This window comes from Exserohilum turcica (genome assembly GCF_000359705.1).
Source record: "Exserohilum turcica Et28A unplaced genomic scaffold SETTUscaffold_10, whole genome shotgun sequence".
In the NCBI taxonomy this organism is placed as follows: domain Eukaryota; kingdom Fungi; phylum Ascomycota; class Dothideomycetes; order Pleosporales; family Pleosporaceae; genus Exserohilum; species Exserohilum turcicum.
Genome location: NW_007359915.1, coordinates 302,084 through 320,292, shown reverse-complemented (window position 1 = coordinate 320,292; position 18,209 = coordinate 302,084). Strand labels below are relative to the sequence as shown.

General features: G+C 53.5%; 5 protein-coding genes across 5 annotated transcripts; all 5 read right to left on the bottom strand.

The window, feature by feature from the left end:
- Window positions 1-8: 8 nt before the first annotated feature.
- On the bottom strand, window positions 9-2,585 carry SETTUDRAFT_182281 (uncharacterized protein; the record flags this gene model as incomplete). Its single annotated transcript, XM_008023259.1, has 2 exons — window positions 2,293-2,585; window positions 9-2,232 (listed from the first exon to the last, which is right to left on the bottom strand). The coding sequence occupies exons 1-2, from the start codon at window positions 2,382-2,384 to the stop codon at window positions 9-11; spliced, it is 2,316 nt and encodes a 771-aa protein (XP_008021450.1). The 5' UTR covers window positions 2,385-2,585.
- Window positions 2,586-3,132: 547 nt separating this feature from the next.
- On the bottom strand, window positions 3,133-7,278 carry SETTUDRAFT_174840 (uncharacterized protein). Its single transcript, XM_008023258.1, has 6 exons — window positions 7,019-7,278; window positions 6,210-6,970; window positions 5,991-6,161; window positions 5,033-5,382; window positions 4,748-4,893; window positions 3,133-4,696 (listed from the first exon to the last, which is right to left on the bottom strand). Exons 1-6 carry the CDS (start codon window positions 7,262-7,264, stop codon window positions 3,308-3,310), a joined length of 3,063 nt encoding a protein of 1,020 aa, XP_008021449.1. The 5' UTR covers window positions 7,265-7,278; the 3' UTR covers window positions 3,133-3,307.
- Window positions 7,279-7,972: 694 nt separating this feature from the next.
- Window positions 7,973-11,720, bottom strand: SETTUDRAFT_24797 (uncharacterized protein; the record flags this gene model as incomplete). The annotated part of the gene is made up of 17 exons (XM_008023006.1): window positions 7,973-8,179; window positions 8,344-8,516; window positions 8,566-8,860; window positions 8,908-9,042; window positions 9,091-9,260; window positions 9,308-9,399; window positions 9,446-9,626; window positions 9,672-9,817; window positions 9,864-9,991; window positions 10,045-10,264; window positions 10,312-10,347; window positions 10,411-10,462; window positions 10,508-10,595; window positions 10,647-10,720; window positions 10,768-11,026; window positions 11,091-11,608; window positions 11,660-11,720. The coding sequence occupies 17 exons, from the start codon at window positions 11,718-11,720 to the stop codon at window positions 7,973-7,975; spliced, it is 2,835 nt and encodes a 944-aa protein (XP_008021197.1).
- A 165-nt stretch (window positions 11,721-11,885) lies between these two features.
- On the bottom strand, window positions 11,886-14,061 carry SETTUDRAFT_166610 (uncharacterized protein). The gene is made up of 7 exons (XM_008023257.1): window positions 13,851-14,061; window positions 13,760-13,782; window positions 13,656-13,673; window positions 13,283-13,595; window positions 12,464-13,227; window positions 12,217-12,413; window positions 11,886-12,168 (listed from the first exon to the last, which is right to left on the bottom strand). The coding sequence occupies exons 1-7, from the start codon at window positions 14,002-14,004 to the stop codon at window positions 12,099-12,101; spliced, it is 1,539 nt and encodes a 512-aa protein (XP_008021448.1). The 5' UTR covers window positions 14,005-14,061; the 3' UTR covers window positions 11,886-12,098.
- Window positions 14,062-14,590: 529 nt separating this feature from the next.
- SETTUDRAFT_144640 (glycoside hydrolase family 93 protein) lies at window positions 14,591-17,599 on the bottom strand (the record flags this gene model as incomplete). The annotated part of the gene is made up of 5 exons (XM_008023256.1): window positions 14,591-15,163; window positions 15,218-15,529; window positions 15,602-15,941; window positions 16,383-17,015; window positions 17,067-17,599. 5 exons carry the CDS (start codon window positions 17,597-17,599, stop codon window positions 14,873-14,875), a joined length of 2,109 nt encoding a protein of 702 aa, XP_008021447.1. The 3' UTR covers window positions 14,591-14,872.
- Between the last annotated feature and the right edge of the window lie 610 nt (window positions 17,600-18,209).

The following is an 18,209-nucleotide window of genomic DNA, read 5'->3' as shown; positions in this document are numbered from 1 at the left end:
ATCATTGCTCAAACAACGCCATCGCCAGCCAACCCCCCAGTCAAACCCTTCATCCTCCTACCCAGCAGATCATCTTCGCTAGCCAAGCTAACTAGACTCTTTCTCCTACCACGCTCACTCTTCCTCACTCTGCCTCTGCCCCGCGCCGGTGCTTCTCTCTCCACCGTGCTGCTCTTCTTCTGCGGGCTTCTCCTCCCCTTGTTCAGCACCGTCATTTCCAGCGGCCGGTCTTCATCAGCCGAGCTGGCTGTGCCAGTCCGCCGATGATGTCTTGTGCGCTGCGGTGACGTAAGCCCATCGATTGCATCTGCGAGCCCCACGGTGCCAAAGTAATCGCCTCCAAACTCCCTAGGCCGCCTCGTAGCAACGGGCGTGTACATGGGCGTTTCCGCCTCGCCCTTTTCTGCATCGGCTTCAAAAGCCTCTGTAATCCATTTGCCGCACCGGTAAATGTACTTCCAGCCCTCGGGGAACACGCCGACGAACTGCAGGAACCCGTGACTGATGCCCGGTATCAGATCGACGTTTACCCAGTTCTCCTCGTGGAACTCGCCCCGCGCCCAGTCAAGACCAAGGTCTTTTGCTGCTACCCATTCAGCGCGCTTGGCCTGCCGCAAGCGTCCTGCGAAGATGACGGTGTCGTCGACAAGCGGGTCGCGCTCGCCAGTCAGCATCCAACACCTGGGAAATTTCGCGAGCAGAGACTCTGGCGCAAGCAGCGGCGAGAGCAGAAAGTCGGTGCTAAAGTCTGGACGGTGGTGCGGGCCTATGTACAAGATGATCATGGCCCGCATCATCTCTGGCGTAAGAATGCGGTCGTTGAAGTAGGATATCATGCTGGACGTAGCAAGACGAGTTTTGATCGCGGTTGCAGGAGGCGCCGGCAGTGCTGCGCCTGGAGTAGGTGGCTGAGTAGGCAAGGGTGTGGGCGGCAGACTGGTGCCGTTTGCTGGGGTTGTTTGGCCGGGAGCTTGGTGGTTGATAATATTGCCATTGATAGTGGCATTGCTGGTGTTTAAACGGGGGAGGGAATGGCTGTCTTGACCAGTGTGGGCAGCAGAAAGCTTGATCATGGTCTGAGCCGAAGCGAGGATGTGGTTGGAAGCAGGTGGTGCACCATTGGCCGTGTTCGCTTTGCCGGCTTCGTCATCGCTGTCCGTGTCTGATCCGTAAGGCGTGTTCGGTGCAAGGTGCCGGTAATCGTCGCTCTTGTGCCGAAGGATAGGTCGGTTGGTTTTCCTCACCCTGCGATCGCGGATGAGGGCCATCTGCTCGTCCGACATCCAGTTGCCAATGTTCATGTCTAGAGCTGGATACACAAGCACCACGCCGATTGGAGGTGGTAAGGCGCGCTCGCCCTGCCATCTGCGCGTCTCTGTCGAACCGCTTTGCAGGACCATGAGCACCATACCCACAGCCAAATTACCGCCTGCTGAATCACCGCAAACCACAATCTTGGGCTCGACTTCTCCTGATAGCCCCATGCATGTCCCCCTCGAGGCCATGATCATGTGGTAGACATCATAGCACTCGTTCAGCGCATACGGATACGGGTGCTCGGGTGCCTTTTTGTAATCCAGGCTGAGTACCGGCAAGCCCGTCTTGCCCGCCCAGCCCATCAGCTTGTCGTCGTGATTTCTCGGGTCCATGGCAACGAAGCCCCCGCCAGGTATGTCGAGCACAATCTTGTCATGCTTCTTCAGCGCACTTCGAGGCCCGTTAAAGTACAACCAGCCAGTCACAGGCTCCTTGTACGAGCTCGCTCTCGGTCTCGGTATTCGAATCTTGCGCGGAGGGTATATCATCAACCGCGGACGCATCAAGTTTGTCAAGGCACCAAGATACGGCGTAGTGCCCTTGTTCCACGACACACGAAGGTGGTCGACCGTGAGCGTAGCCCGGATCTTCCTCACTTTTTCGTCCGCCTGCTCTGCACAGATCATGTAGTATATGCTGAACACGATGGACAGGAAATCTCGCATGCCCTTCTTCCGGACGCGCATGGCAGACCAGAAGCCTGCATCCAGCGCCGTTGTAACCCATGTAGCGCGAAAGTACGAGCGCGAGTATAGGTTGGCGAGCGGTTCGGGACACTCGAGGCCGACGAGCTTGCCAAAGTTGCGGGCAACGTAGAGATACAAGAGGGTTACGAGTACAGATTGCCACACGGTGAGCTTCCTGGACAGGAGGGCAGAAACGCGGCGTACAATCGGTGGGCCATGGCGGTCGCCTCTGGACAAGTGGTAAGCATGTGTGTAGTATGGTTGTGTGTAGATATCAGTGTCCATTTACCTGTAGAGATAGAAGGACCAGAACGACACGACAGCCAGCACCTGGATCTTCCTGAACTGCACTGACGGCCGCCCGAGTACATGGTCTATCATGACGACGGCTCTTCTTCACACTCTCTCTTTCACACTCACAACGCGTCTCTGCAAAGCGGACGCCCGAGTATTCTTATGCTTAGGCTGTCGAGTAAAAGGGGACCCGCGTCGTGCGTCATGAAAGGCGTGGTACGATGGTGTCTCTATGTAAAACTCCGAGCTGCAGTCGACGTTTGCGTCAGCATGTGAATGCCAGAATCCGGGGATCCGGGGTAAAATGGGCGGGCCTGGGGTAAAAGGAGCTTTCCAGCAGGGCGCAGGAGACGTGATCAGCCGTGGTCATCCATGCTCCTCAAAAGACCGCCCAGGCTGTCGTCAAGCGCGGCGCATTTGCTGTATGAGGCTCTGTGGTTGGGTAAGCGCTTCGGCATGTGACAGGCTGCTGTGGATGCGGGCGTGCCATGTGAAAGCCGCGCTATGACACCTTCTCGGCTTTGTTGCAACTTTCCGAGCACGAGCACCTACGTCAGCATCCCGCGCCAGCCTTGCCAACCCTCCGCCAGGTCGAGCCCGCCATGCTTCTTCTGCTGGCGCTGTGCTGAGCAGAACAAGGCGTGAAATCCACCTGGCATGCCGCGGGCTTGTTCTGGTGTGCTGCTTTCGAGGGCGCGTCACGAGCTGCCGGAACGACGAAACATCCGGTGAGGCACATGACGCGTGCAACCTTCGGGCTTGGCTATATCAAGTAAAAGGTAGAAATTGCCTGAGACCTCCACCAAACCACCCGACAAACTATGTACCCCGACGTAGCCCGGCATGATATATGACCCCGTGCATGCTTCCCACATCTTTGACAGAGCCACGCCGATTCCCTCGCCGCATACATCGTCCCCAGAAGAAAGAAACTCACACACATGATCCTCAGCTAGCTCCGGCCTCTACCGCTCGACACACATCCGCATTCGTAGAACCAAGCCATTTCCTCACCTCACTGCCTTGACCCACTCGCCCACCTCAAACCCAACTCTCCTCAGGTCAGACTCGGTAAACTTCCCTTCTTTCTCTTTCCACACTGTAAAACACTTGACAGGCTCGTCCATTTCGGGCTTTTGCCCAACCTGCCCCTCCTTTGCATCGTAGCTCTTCACATACAGCGTGAGGTCTGGGCCTACGGTTCCACGCCAGAGTGTTGCCATCCACTGCCAATGATCAGTGGCGCTGTATGCGTCCTGGATAGGGATGCGTGAGGCATATGCAACAGACGCCTGGAGGTGAAATGTCGGAAGAATAATGACAGGCTTCATCGCAGGCACAAACTTCACAGCTGCCGTATCAGGTGCTACAACATCTCTGCACATGCTGGAGTCGGCAGAAGAGTCTTTGTCAGACATGGTGACATCCTGAGGATAGGCGTCGGGTGAGGTAGAGGTGATGAATTTGATCATCTCTTTGCTCTTGCCATGCCACTCCTTGATCAAATCCAGATAGTCATCGAAAGTGACTTCCTTATCCTCAGCACTGGGGATTCTCGGTGGCTCCGCGATCTGGGGCTTGAACTCCCCTTGCTTGGCGAGGTGATCGTTGAGCCATTCAGAGAGTTCCTTGACCGCGGCCAGATCATCGCCTTCGACCGCGATAATCGCCCCACGGCCTTCCTTGCCAGGCGGTGTACTATCACCAGGCTCCCTGTACGGAGGCGTTATGCGGCCAAGCAGCTTGATCTTGCTTCCATAAGGCAAAATACCGAGCACTTCCTCTACGCTTCTAGGGCTGGAGTTGTGAGATGATAACACTGAATCTGCAATGGAAAGCCTTCCATCGCGAGGCGTGCGGGGAGGTGGCATGGTCGCGCTGTTCGGGGGCGAATAATGCACATGGATAGGAGGCAAAGACTCGCGCCGGGGATACTGTGTCCGAGGGTAATAAGGCCCATCTGGTCTGAGACCGCCGGCAGTATGCGGAGCTGGGTAGTCAAATCTGTGTTTCTTGTGTGGTGTAAGAGGACTGTACACCATTGAGTCGTCGCGTATCGCCGAAGTGACTTTTAATTTCAGGTTGCCAAGATTAGCGGGACCATGGCCTTGCTGGTGAACAGGCGATTCTATACCGAGATTGCTCATCCCGGGTAGGTAGCGAGTTGTCGGTGTAAGGCCTTCTGAGATGTTAGGAAGTGGCAACGTAAGTGTGCCAGAGGCGTCAAGGAATGGACTAGTAGGCGTCTTGATGCTGCGACCGCCACACCTATGGCACCGATATTTGTCGAAAGTGGTGTGCTGGCCAGAAGGATTCAGTGGTGATGATCCGGATTTGCCAAGTCTGCGTGGCTGATAACGGTAGTCCGGATACTGCTCGTGGTGCCTAGCCTTCTCTTGCTGGACGATGTTAGTATCAAGGTTTATCAAGAGATATAAACAATCACTAACCTGTGCGAGGTCTTGCCAGACCTTTCTTTCCTTCTCACTCTCAGCTTTCCACTGCTCGCCGATAATCTTGGAAATGTCAGGGTTGTTCAGACCAGGGTTGCGAGCGATAATGGCCTGCTGATGGTGCTGCCGGTAAAGGATAAATGCTGTAAAGGGTGGTCAGCAGATTGCGCAAGAATCTTGGGCCAACAAAGACCGTGTGCTTTGTTCTAATTCAGACTACCAGTCATACCAGTCTGATTGGAAAAGACGTCTTCATAGGACAAAGAGAAATCGCAAACTCACCATTCCTAGGTCGAGGTATTTTCGGCTCTGGCTGACAGAGACAAACGTGGCCTGCAAAGTCTGGAGGCCCAACCGCCGTAGCCATGGCACTAGAAGGCGGTTTATCGTCGACCAGACTGTCTGAATCCTCGCTCCCAGATCCTTCCATAAGAGAGGCAAGTCTTTTCCGCGAGATCTGAGGAGACAATGTGTCGGCTGACGCTGGCTCTTCTATGTTGTGCTCGGTGGTCAGGCTACATATCGAAGTAGAGCGCGCGTCGTGAATGCGACTGCTCTTACGCAGAGTCCGAGATGGCTTGGCACCGTCTATTGGCGACTCCGCAGAGTGATGTTCCGTTTGCATGGTGGATCTGACGTACCGCCGAGGCACGTTGAAGAAGGTCGCAACAGGAAGTGAAGGTGAAGAAGATGAAGTCCGAACAATCGGTGGGAGCACTCGACTTGCTAGCATTTTTGGATATTAATGACGAGATAGCTAAGCTAATGAGCTTTGGTGGGAGAAGGCGCAGTTCATTGTCCCGCTGATCAGTGAGGGAGGGAACGCGTTGGACGAACCACATAACATGCCCACTTTCTTTGAATGCATTATGCGGCATGCGAAGTAATACCCAGCGTGCTTTGATGGGTGAACCGCTCCGATCCAGTAAAATGATTGTTCCAGTCAGATATAGCCGATCTCCACTGACGGTTTCTTTGTTCCCCAATGTCCCGAAGCGGTCAAGGCGTGCTCCACCAACTCGTCCGTCCTAGCAACACTCCTGCACTCGCCATGCAAGGGGGGTGATGACAATGCAACCCGCTCTTTCACGGTAATTGCACGGTGGCTCGGTCTCGGGAATTGCATCGAGACGCTATTTATTGAACCAATACATCATCCACCAAGACGAGTGCAACCTGTGCAGCGCCGCTGAAGCCTTGGTCATGTTTTAGAACTGTCTTCAACAGAACTTGCTAGTACCCGGGAGGAAATTTGAGTGTAAAGTGCTCCACCTCTTGTGCCTTGGATTTCTCCTTGTCGTCGGCGCCCTGCGTCTTCTGCTCCATGTTGACCGTTTGGTTGCCGCGTATGAGGCTGGCGGTTTGGTTCCCTATTAGTGCGTGGGCCGGGCCGCTGAGCTGAATGTCGTCCCTTTCGTTTGGTCAGCTTAAAACAATGCGTTTGTCTTGAATGACGTACCAAAATAGATGCTCAGTCGGGGCGGAGCATTTTTGAGCGTCGGATGTTTGCAGGCTGTCCGCGCCGCCTCGCGGCGCTGCTAGACAGGGCTGTTCAATATGTTGAAAAAGGGGCGCTTGTAGGCCGACACCAAACGCATCGGCAATATGTCTCGAGTGCAGCTGCTTGACCCGGACTTGTTCCATGATGAGCTCGTTTGCATCGGGCATGTATATAACACCGTTTGGCCATTGTGTCGCAGTCCGATGCAAGACCAGGTTCCAGTAAGCCACTAAGAAGACCAGCTTATGCTGGATTTCTGCAAACTGGGCATCTTGCATAGCCCTCTTCTTCAACTGGAAACGCGGTAGGAAACTAACATCAATCATCTTGGGGATGATGACTTTGAGCGGAAGAGTAGCGTGCTCAGCCAACACGTCAAGCTGGTGGAATAGTGAGGTAATGCTTCTATCAATCGTCGCCGTGGCGGCGCTTTGCTCCAGCGACGAGCACTCCAGAAGCTCCCACAGTCCAAAATAAATCGTGAAAAAAGTCCACTCGTCTTCTTTGCGCAGCTTGTGGGGAATAAGTCGCCGTCGTTTGTCGTACGTCACAAACTGGTCTACCTGTGTCTTGAAGTCGGATAACGGCAGGATGCTCTGATTGTTTTTTGCCTCAATCACTTCGGCATAGACGTCAACGTCAATCAGGGCGCCAGTCTGCGCCTCATCGGCCGGCCGCGGCACGGAACGTGCAAAGTTGTCGACGGTATCACATTTGAGCTGAAGGATGTGTCAGAGTGCATTCCCACGAGGCTCCGTGCCACTCACCTCTTTGCACAGTGTCTCTACCCACAAGTCGCCTCGATCCGCGTCGCGAGCAACAATAGCAGACAGCGCCGGCGACGAGACCCGATAACTTCCCGTATCGGACCAATCGTTTCCAAATATCACGATACGATGCGCGTCGCCGCGCCAAACGGAATCTTCAAAACGGGGCGAGTGGATCCAAGTAAAATACAAAATCATCAGAGAGGCAAGGGCAGCACAAACGTGCAGCCGCGAAAAGAACCGCATCGTGTGGTCGAATCGAAGCTGAGAGCAGTCGGAAGAGAGCGAGAGGGTGTGAAGAGGTAGAGATGGGGATGCGTCCAGGCAAACAGCCCCAGGCCGCCGCTAGGTTTTGTCCAGACACAGGCTGCTCACAGCGGGAAGAGACAGTGCCATCTTGGCCAATGAACCAAGAAGCATGACGACGCCTTGGTGCAGTACGAGCCCTGGCTGTGGACATTAACGTGGGAGGAACAGGGGCCACAAAGTGCAAGCATGCTCCTATGTCCAAAAGTGGGCATGTGTTGCGTGTGCAGCGGCGTGTCAGCCCCTTCAGCGCTACCGACGCGCCGCCGGTTGTCAACACTCGACGGCGTTCTAGACGATCCGCCGTTTTCCCCCTGCTGGCAGATTCCATGTTCCCGGTCCGTTTCTAGCCATGCCATGCTCATGTACCACGCTCCCTGTTGAAATCGAGGGGCAAGCAGCTATTACATAGGGCGCTCTGCACGCACGGATTATGCGGGCTATTCGGCATCGAGGCCCACATCCGTGGCGTAATCTGTGGGGCGTGCGCCTTGGGTCCTTACGTATATATTCATAGCTGGCCAAGATGAATGGACGAAACGCAATGCGAAGCCCCTCGTGCCAGGCACGCCATGCTGCGAACACCCCTTGCGCCGTACTGTCTGCTGTCTGCTGGCCAAGCTTTCGTCGGCCCGCTCGTGCCGCTCCCTACTCGTTGAATTTCAACGTCGAAAACCTTGACATGAGGAAGTCTCTCGTTGCTCCCTTGTCCTCAATCCACTGTGCAACGTTAAATGCTTTTCCAGCCCATTTCTTGGCCTTTTCGTCGTTCTCCTGCACGTAGTAGTCGACTGCGCGATTAAACGCCGTCGTCGCCAGCCACTCCAGCTCCGTCTTGGGATAGCGTTCGGTTTCCTGCGTAATCTCGTCAGCCGAGGCGCATACCTTTTCCGCCTACAGCCTGTCCGCCTACGGATCTGGAAACATTGGTGATACACTGTGTTGGTGAGGTAAGACGACAAGGTATCGGGATGGCCTTGAGAGAGCACAGTGATAGCTGCGGGTGACTGTAAACTTACGCTCTGCTTCGCTGCGATGAGTGTCACCTGGTCAATGCATTTGAGGCTGAAATCGTCGTCGAATGGGAGTGAGAGGCTGAAAAGACAGCGTAGCCATCGCGACAGCTTCGGCACGTCGCTGCCCGGCTGCCTGCTCACCAAGCTAACAATTTTCTCGAGAACAGATAAGACTTCTGTGAGCACTGTCAGTATTACCCCGGCGGCTTTACCTGCCGTTCTTACTCTTTTGGTACTTCGTGTCCAGTTCCGCTTGTACGATACAGCCATGGATTACCAAAACCAGGTCGGCCAACGTTTCATAATGGTCGGGGCTCTTATACTTCCAGCATTGGCCAAAAAGCTCATCTAGTTCGTCCCATTTCCGAAGCTTGAGCACAGCTTCAAGCTCCAACTTGACAATCTGAAAGTGCTTTGCAATCATGTCGGCTTGAGCAGATCCACCGAGCACGTCAATCACCTCCGATGCGGCGCGTCGGAAGTTCTGGCTGTGATTGCGCGCCTCAAGGTAGTGTTGGGCCTACGCAAGTCATTACAGTCCTCAATGTGTACAAGAAGCAAACTCACATTCTGTTCAATGTTGTCTTCTGCACGTGCTAGAGTAGTACAGGTACACGCAGCGAGAAACTCGCAGAATACCAACCGAAGGCAGATGTCATCTTTTTCTTTGGGATGTTCTTTTTCTTTCAGTAGCTTGATGAACTGAGAATTATCAACCTACATAGCCGTACAACAGTGTGATGTACAGACCTCTGTACAGCAACGAAGAAGCCTAATGAGAAAGTTGGGTGGAATTTCGACACAATACTTGAGCGATAGGTTGTAAGCATTCTTAGAAAACCATTCGAACTCTACCGCTGTAAACAGCTCTTTGGCGGGAGTGCTTGGTCTGGTCCGAGATGCCTTGGCTTGGTTACAAGCTGGTAATTGTCAAATAGAACGCCACATGGAAATTGGTTTCACATACCTCCTTCAAACACCGCGCAAAGCTGATCTAAGATGACGGTATCTATATTACCATCCTTGACGAGTTCAGACTGTAGCATACGTGCAGTTGATCTATCTACGTGAGAGGCTGCCGACTTCTTAGTGTTAACAAACTTACCGTAGCAATGCGGGCAGGTGAATGCCTGCTGGTGCACCATGTTCGTATTTTTCGAGGACTTTTCTGAGAGCATTAATAGCTTGCCTCTTATTTCCAGCGCTTTGGGCTTCCATAACACAAGCATAGAGAAGGGTCGCATCCTTTACGGAGCTGCGACAGATGTGATCCAAACATTCAGTGGCTACTTTATCAGCAGTGTAGAAACTGTGGCTTAGAACGCACTTACCGAAATCCGTGTCTCCGCTTTGCAACCCTACCTTGTACATCAGATATCGTGTGACTGGTTCATCCCTGCTACTTTCAGTCATCTGAGCATGTGCGCTTCGAGCAGCATCAAAGTCCAGTTGGGCCAAGGCACACTGAACAATCTTCCTGTGCTGTGTAAGTATGCATTCTGGGGGTCGAAAACCAGTAATACCTCGAAACCTTGGCTTTGTTCTGCGACCCAGCTTTGTCGAATAATGGATGTAGACAAAGGCGACACCAGGTCTCAGCACTCTTGTATTGCTCCTGAGTCGTTGCGGCTTCCACAGTCTTCCAAAGAAGCTGTAAGTCGAAGTTAGCGACACACGCGAACGTGAGAAACATTCAAAGCTTACAGTCTGTGCAGCATGAGTAGCGGGAGCAGACAGTGCCGCTGGAAAATTCTGTGAGACATTGTCCAAGTATTCTTGTAGTTGCTCAAGTGCATTCTCTGAGAAATTGGTGCTGCCGAACCATATTCGTGTGATGATGGCTTTTTCGATCCACTGCGGATTTTCTTCTCGGAATAGCCGTATATTCATAAGGCCTTCGAGTGCTTTCATTGCCATAGCATTGCTTTCTCAAGTCAGTGGCTACAAAGAATATTTGGGGAACATGCGCACTTGTGGTCCTTTAGTTTGTGTATGTGGTGCATGATCCTAGGCAGAGTTAGTTCACTTTATGGTTGTATCGGCTGATTGATTGATCCTGACAATACGTACGTCTTGAAGTTTGTCTCGTTTAAAACAATCGTACGAATCATCCGCAAAAGAACTGTATGATTAGCAAATTAGCTCCGACAAAACTCAAGAGCCTTACCATTATAGAACTCAGTAGTATCAATCGTTTCAGCCTCGGATAACAGTTCAAGCTTCAGTAGTGAGACTACCATCTTGTCTCCGAAATCCTAGGTCTTGTTCAGTGCAATGCCTCAAAAATGGTGTTACATAACTCTTACAGTCTCCATCAGCTTCACCATCTGCCAAGCCTTGTCTTGTGTCTCGGGTGTCCTTGTCTTCATGTATGCCTGAGCTGACCGATATATCAGCCAGGGTCGCCCCGTATTCTTTTCAACGTACCAATGCCTTGCATGATGCAAAGCCTCAGCTCTCCCACTTCCAGACTAAGCATTCCCAAGTCTTGGCCTTCGAGGATATCGTGTGCGCGTTCCAGCCACCGAGAAGCCAGGCTATAATCACGCTTTGCTAAAGCACCTTTTCCAATCTCATACAGTAAATCTGCAAGTACCTCGGATGTTGCAGGCGTGGGTGCTGTTAGGAGTTGCTTGCATTTGGTGAACATGTGCTCCGCTGTGTCCATGCGATCTTGGCGCCATGCCTGCATTGTTGTAAGTCCGACTTCCCGTTACAAAAACCGCCTTGGATGTAGCTTTCAAACTTACCAAGGTCGTTCGTACCGCAAAATATTGAGCACTCAGGCCATCTGCGAGCTCGCGCTCCTCCCTGCGATTGTCTTCGCCTTCTTGGCTAAGCACATGCTGATAGTCTGCAGCGCGTTCAAGCACTTTAGTCGCAATGCCAAGTTCATTGTCTCGGATGCAAACTCTCGCTGCTTTCAGTGCAACCTTGATAAGACGGATGCAGTTCTTGCACTGACCGCCTTTGTTGCCTTGGCCACCTGCGGAGTCGAGAAGCAAGAACGCAAAGGCGCGCAGAAAAGGCAACGCACGGCTCTTGCGAGCGGCCGCATCACTAGGTGGCTTGTTTGTGCCTGCTTCGTCGCGCCCCAGTCGTGTAGTCAGGTTCCAAAGCTCCGTACCGAGCGTGTCGAGTTCTTCTTGCTTTGCAAGTACTATTGGAGATGCAGGGAATGGGAGGAGGTGAATTTGAGCTTGAATGTCATCCGCAATTGTCGTATCGGTACCAGCCTCTAGTCTTTGGATGAGCACTGAAGCGAAAGCTGCACTGTGGTGAGTGACCTATATTGCACGAGTGTTAGAACAGCACTCACAAAGAATTGCTTTCAGCTTCTTTTCGCGCTCTGCTTTCACCATAGATTGTGCAGATGGCATTTTCGTAAACGACCTGGGGAATTGAGGTTGGTTCAAGATGTGAAGATGCGAGGTGTGGTGAGGTCTGCGGAACCGCGGCTGCTGTTTGGAAGATAGGTGCACATCAACAAGGAAGGAGCGTCTGACTGTCGCAGCATGGCATTTCTTTTGGCAACAAAAACCCCCCGAGAATAGAATACAAGCAGCCAAAATTCAAGTACAAACAAGAATGTGGATATCTTTGTAGCTTTGATTATACTTCCACGGATGCGGGCAGCCATTCATCCTCGTGCTCTTAGAGAGCCATGTTTTCAATCACACCTTTTTATATCCTTCCCCCTCGGTCCAGCAACACATCGTACAGTTTTCAACACAGAAAAACACTGCACGAATGTAATATTATGAAGCAGGTAGCGGACCAGAAGTGGCCTCGGTTATGGGAAGGAAGTTGCCCACGATTAGCGCCGGTCTATCAACAGTCAGCATACTCGATTGCTCCACCGTTATTTCTACTCACATATTCCAGGCATCTCGTTTTACGGTAAAAGAAAAACAGCACCGTATCTCAGGATCCTTTGAGTTCGGGTCAGGATTCTTCAACGAGCAGCTTGTTAGAATGGCTTTCTGGGTGTGGTCGAAAGCAATGGCACCGAATTTTTCCCAGTACGACACCAGCGATGGCTCGGCAATGATCTCGTGTAGAGCAATATTACCCTTTGTTTGTTAGTCCATATCGATTCTGTAAACATGGACAGGGAACCTACGTCTCGTAGCTTGGACATTGGTACGTGGATGAGCCGTGCCATTTCCTTGTTGCCTCGGTATATCTCGCCTGTTCTCCGCCAACAACAAGCAGGTATAGCCATGCTCGCAAAGACACGGTCATACTCCATCAAGCTCTTGTCGAACCACATCTCGATACGCACCAAATCCACGTCAGTCAGGCTCTGCATTCGTTCTCGGAACTTTGGACGGAAGCGATCTAGTTGGCGCAGCACTCTGACGCGGGATATTTGCTGCAGGTTCTGTTCCATGTACTGGTTCAGCCGTGCGTATCCCTTGACGTAGTTGAAGGGCTTGAGGAGTCCAGCATCTACTTTTGCCTTGAGTAGTTTGTTCATGCGCTCTTCTGGGCTATCCGATCCAGCAGGGTCGGCAGCCGTTACCAGATATCTTTCTCTTGCTTTGTCAATAGGCACCCCGCCCGAGGCCCGCTGTGCTGCATTAGTGCCAGCATTCTGTGCTGGCGGTGGAAGTAACTGCTGCTGTCTCGATGCGCCCGGGTTGAAAGCAGGGTTGCTGTTCAGAGGGCCAACGGGGTTCATGAGGGAAGCGTCAGAGAAGAGAGAGTGGAATTCATTGCCTCCGTAAAAAGCACCGTCATCCATGAGGCTGTTGTTGAGAAAGTCGTTGAGCAGATTGTACTCATTGCCCACTTCTGACGTGTTGAACATGTATGAAGGATGGAACTGGTGAATGTCCTGATAATGGTTTTGGGAGGATGCGAGCAAGTCATCGTAGCCCCCAACTTCAAGGCCGTCAGTGACGAGGCGAATTTGGGGCTGAGAGAAGGTGTAACTTACAGGGATGAGTACCAGACGTCAAGGCAGGCGGTTGTGGGGCAGCTACAGCGTCAGACTGCGTGCCAGACGTCGTGCTCGCATCGCCATTAGTGGGTAGTTGAGGCGGCGCCAGATTGAGTGCAGCGTCTGGAGCACCGGGCTGCTGGAGCGCGGCTGTTGACGCTGCTTCAGACACGGCTGGCTCAATCTGCGGAGTCTGGCTCTGTCCCTCGCCGTTCTCGGGCTCGGATTTGGCCTTCTTGACGCCCTCTCGAGGCTCATCACGACATAGATGGCCAATGCTCCGCTTGACACAGCGTGTGCATGGTCGTTCCTAATTCGCGTAAGCCCAATGGGTCTGCAAAGCCGCATATACGATGCTGGATGCACTCACCAGGTCACAGGTCATGTGCTAAGGGGCATGGAGGGTCAGCAAGCAGTCACAATTGTCTTGGGTGCCACCGGGTGCCATGTGGCAAATGCTGGGGTGTGGCTCACCGAACGTCTGCAGTAGATGCAAGCTATATTGGAACATCAAAGTCAGCAGGGCTGTGGCGACGGCTGGGGAGGCACAACGGCGAAGGCCTACCATGATTGACCTTTCGACGCTTCTTGGACGTCTTTGCAGGCGCCTCGGATGCCGTCGCAGCAGGCTTGGTCTTGGAGGGCGAGGCAGCGCTCTTTGGCGGCGCATTGGGTTCGGAAGCAACATTGGCCTTTTCAGCCTCACCGTGTTCCGTCATTTTGACTGGAGAAGCTCCATTGGACCGTCGTGCAGCTTCCGTCATCCAGCGCTGTAAGTGGGTGGGTCGAAGCCGGATGCTTTTCTCGGAGATGCGCAAGCTGGTTTGTGGCACTACAGGGATCCCGTCGCGCCCTGGAGCATGGCAAAGAGCAGCAAAGGTCGAGAAGCGCCAGAAGCACCAGAAGCTCGTCCTTGGTCGCACGAACGAGTTTGGAGTCGAGGCAAACGCGTGGCGGGGGTGTTCGTTTGACGACACAAGAGCCGAGTGAATGTCTGGTCGCGTGCTTTGCCGAACCGAAGGAAAATCCCGGGATTTCTCCACCACCACCAACAGACTGCGCCACGCACCCTTTGCGCGCACCTGTGCCTGCGACCTCTCTACCTGTCCAGAAAAGAAAAGAAAAAGAATACACCACTTGTGCCCTTGGACTATATTCGTGCGTTCCAGTTTTGCACAAGCTTCCACAAGACACAGTAGCTGCAGGTGTGGCTCCGCGGTGCCATGCGAAGCCGGTTGGGCCAATCACGGCCCACGTGTTACTACATGACATCGACGTAGCTGGCCGCCAGGAGAGCTGCATGCACGCATTCCGATGACCATTCACTCGGACCCAGACTTCTAAAACTGGGGGATCGAGCATGGGGATAGAAGCCGCCCACTCTCCGTCTGCCGTCTTGCAGTTCCGTCCTGCCCCATGCCGGCCTCTTACGGGCCTTTCTCGCGTAGATGGCGCCCAGCCTGTACGTATCTATGTACACAGCCTGTGCCTTGCAATATTGCATCAACGCCATTCGTGTCCCCCCCCCCATGCGCCTCAATTTGCACCACCATGGCTAGAACAAAGCTCCCGCGCTGACCCTGCATATCAATAGTCTACAAGCTTAGTGTACTGTGCGGCGCTGGCATGCCGAAATAGGATGTCGTCCAGCGCTGCCTGCGCGTCGCTCACTGCCGTATCAAGACCCTCGACTTGCGCGTGATTACCCTGCATGTTCTTCAGGCTAAGCCTCAGCTGTTCGAGCACAGGCTCGAGGTCCTCGTCGTCGGGCGAATCCAGCGGCGAAACATCAACCGGCTCTGCTCGTTTCAGGTTGATGTCTTCAGGGCCGTCGCCGTCGATAGGGGCATCGTCGTCAGCCTGGAGCAGGGGGTGCAGCTGCTGGCAAAGTTAGCCGTTGCGTCGTCCACATGCAAACACACGGCCACGTACGCGTCCATGCTTCCGCTGGTGCTTCCATTCCGTCCTCCACGTCTTCGTATTCCTCTTCATCAGCTCCAAGTACTCCTCGTCCTTGCCGAGCAGGTGCTGCGCAATCTTCATCTGTTCGCTTAGCAGCTGCTTCGAATGCCGCGCCGTCGTAACCTCTCGTGAGACTTGCGCATTGCGCTCCGTCAGCTTGTCGATGTTGAAGTGTATGTCTTTGGCCTGGGGAGGCATTCGCGATTCCGCCAGCTGGCGTGCTAGTCTTCGCACAAGCGGGTTGAGCGTGTTGTATGCGGCCATGACCCTGCGCTCGTCCCGCTGCGTCTCAGCCGTATCTTTTTTCGCATTGCGTACCACGGCGAGTATCTGCTCCAGTACCTGCGCCGATACTTCTGGCCACTGGTCGACCTGCTCTCGCGTAATTCTCTTGGACTTTGCCTCCAGCCGTAGGTATTGCTTGTGCGACTTGGCTTCGGGTTCGGTGGCGGCGGCGGCGGCGTCATCGACTTTGCGCTTGCGAGGTTTCGACGACTGCGTTGGGGCAGCTTCGGTTATAGATAGCTCATCTTCGACTTCTGGTGGTGGCTGTTTTGTGCGGGGCTTGCTCTTCTTTGCTATGCCCTTCTTCGTCGCTGGCTTCGCCGCTGGCTTTGGCACTGACTTGGAGCCAGCAATCGAGTTGCGGCTCCCCGGCGGTCTGCCTCGCCTTTTCTTGGTAGCCTCCTTGTTACTTGGGCGCTTAGGCGCCTAGGCCATATCAGCATGCGCACCTGTGTGAAAATTACCGAAACGTACCATGACGGTGTGTTGGGATCGAGACGCGTCGGATTAGCGGGTGTTGACAATCGCGTTTGGTGGGGAAGGGAGCCGCGTAGCGTGGGCGCCTCTTCACGTGAGAATAAGTACATCGCACCTTCACACCTCACATTCCACAGCTTAGATAATTACCCACAACATGGCACGAGCGGAGATTATTTGTTTTGATGTGTTTTGAGGAGCGATTCTAACGTGCTGAAACTGCAGATTTCAGGATGCCACAGGGTACACAATGGAAGACAGCAGTGAGGCACACCCATACGAGTGGATATAATAGTAGATTTTAAATGCTGGGGCTTCTACCCTCTATTCTAGTTTTCTACAATCCTCGGTTGCCATGGATTCCAACATCTACTCCTGCAGAGGCGCCTTGAGCACGTCGCGAAGGTTGACCACGGTCGCGGAGAAGGGAATCTTACCCCCGCTGCCCAAGCCATCAAATGTCTCGCCGCCGTAGATCATCAAGTGGTCCGGCCTCTTCTTGAAGATCTGGATAGCACGCGAGTAGACGGCTCCAGCTGGCGTGGCATGCTCCTCCCACTTGTTCACATCACCGCCGAATGTGTTGGTGTAGACCTGTCTGCGGTCTGCGTCTGACACGACAATGGTGCCGTTGGGACCGCCGATGGGGCTCCAGACGACGTACGGGCTGGCATTGGGAACACTCGATTTGTTGATGACAATGGGCTGGCCGACGCTCTTGCGGAAGTCCAGAGGTGAGTCGGCGAGAACGTAATAGACGGGGTAGTTTGAGCCGTAGGATGACGAGTTGCCAATGGGCAGCTCGTGCACGAGGATCCACTTCTTGATGGGAGGGATGAAGGCGACGACAGTCATACCAGGGCGGGCAATGTACTCGTCGTAAGCCACGTCGTTGACGACGGGGCCCCAGGTCTTGAGGTCTTTAGAGGTCTGGTGAGCAAGCTTCTGGCCGTGCTTAGGGTCACGCTGGTCCGAGTAGTAGGCAATGAGCTGGTTCTGGTATTGCCTTGGCATTGTCAGCTTGATAGTCTTCCAAATGTGGACGAGGTAAACTTACAGGAGGTATGGCTCCCAGACGGGGGTTGCTCCGTTGGTGGTGTTTGGTGGTCCACCTTGGGCAATGTGGCTCACAAACTCCCAGGTCCTGGCTTGGTCTTTGCTGGCATAAAGATCGATCCTGGTTCCGTTGTTGCTCCAGCTGTTACCACTACCCAGAATGGTGCCAGCAGGGTAACCGCCCATGGGCGTCGACAAGACTGCCAGGGCGGGCTGAGCATTCATACCCCAACCATTGACTGTGTCGCGCAAGTCGGAGACGTGCTTCCATGTAGCACCACCATCCTTGGACTCAAAGACGGGAAAGTAGCCAGGCGTGTGGCCGATGAGTGACGCAGTGGCGAGGATGGTTCCGTCGGCCAACTCAGTGTAGCGAGGGTAGGTGATGCTCTCCTGGCTAGTTGTCTGGTAGATGGTGTTGTTTACGAAGAAACCCCATGGCTGAGGAGTGCTGGTTTTGAAGGTTTGAGGAATAGCAGCGGCAGTGCTAGCAAGGGCAGCAGCCGCGGCGAAGATACTTGTGTAGAACTTCATGTTTGTGGTGCCGTCTACTCGAGCAGCTCTAGCAGTGATGGCTGATTGAAACAAACTGGAGTTCAACTGCTGGATTGCAGCACACGTTTAAATATATGTGCATCATTTTTGCCTCTATTGTATGACAGGACCTCATTACCCTGGCTAGCAGTTACTCCTTCCAAAAATTGGCCACAGTGAGCCACAGCATGCACAGATCAATGTAAGCAACTACGATATACCCGGCGGACCGTTTGTACATACAGCAAAAAGCAACTAAGTAGGCATCGGGGCGCCACTCGGTACGCCATAAGGCCCATTAACCGGTGGATGAACCTCGTGTGGTTTAATCCCCATACAACCGTTATATTCTAACAGTTGAGGTGTTCTGACATGTTCGTGAGGGATTCTGCATGCATGAGTCGGGCTAGAAGCATCGTCGTGCGGTGCCTATGTATAGCTGTTGTGCTCGTCCAACCCTACATTGCATCTTGAATGGCGAGGCAGGGTGCCGCGGGCGCAAGAGTGTCAATTACCTACTTAACATAGGGTTTGGAGCTGCGTCAGTATAGGTTCGGTAGTAGCAGCCAGACTCTTCTATAATATAAATCTCGGCCGTGAAACGATGGTG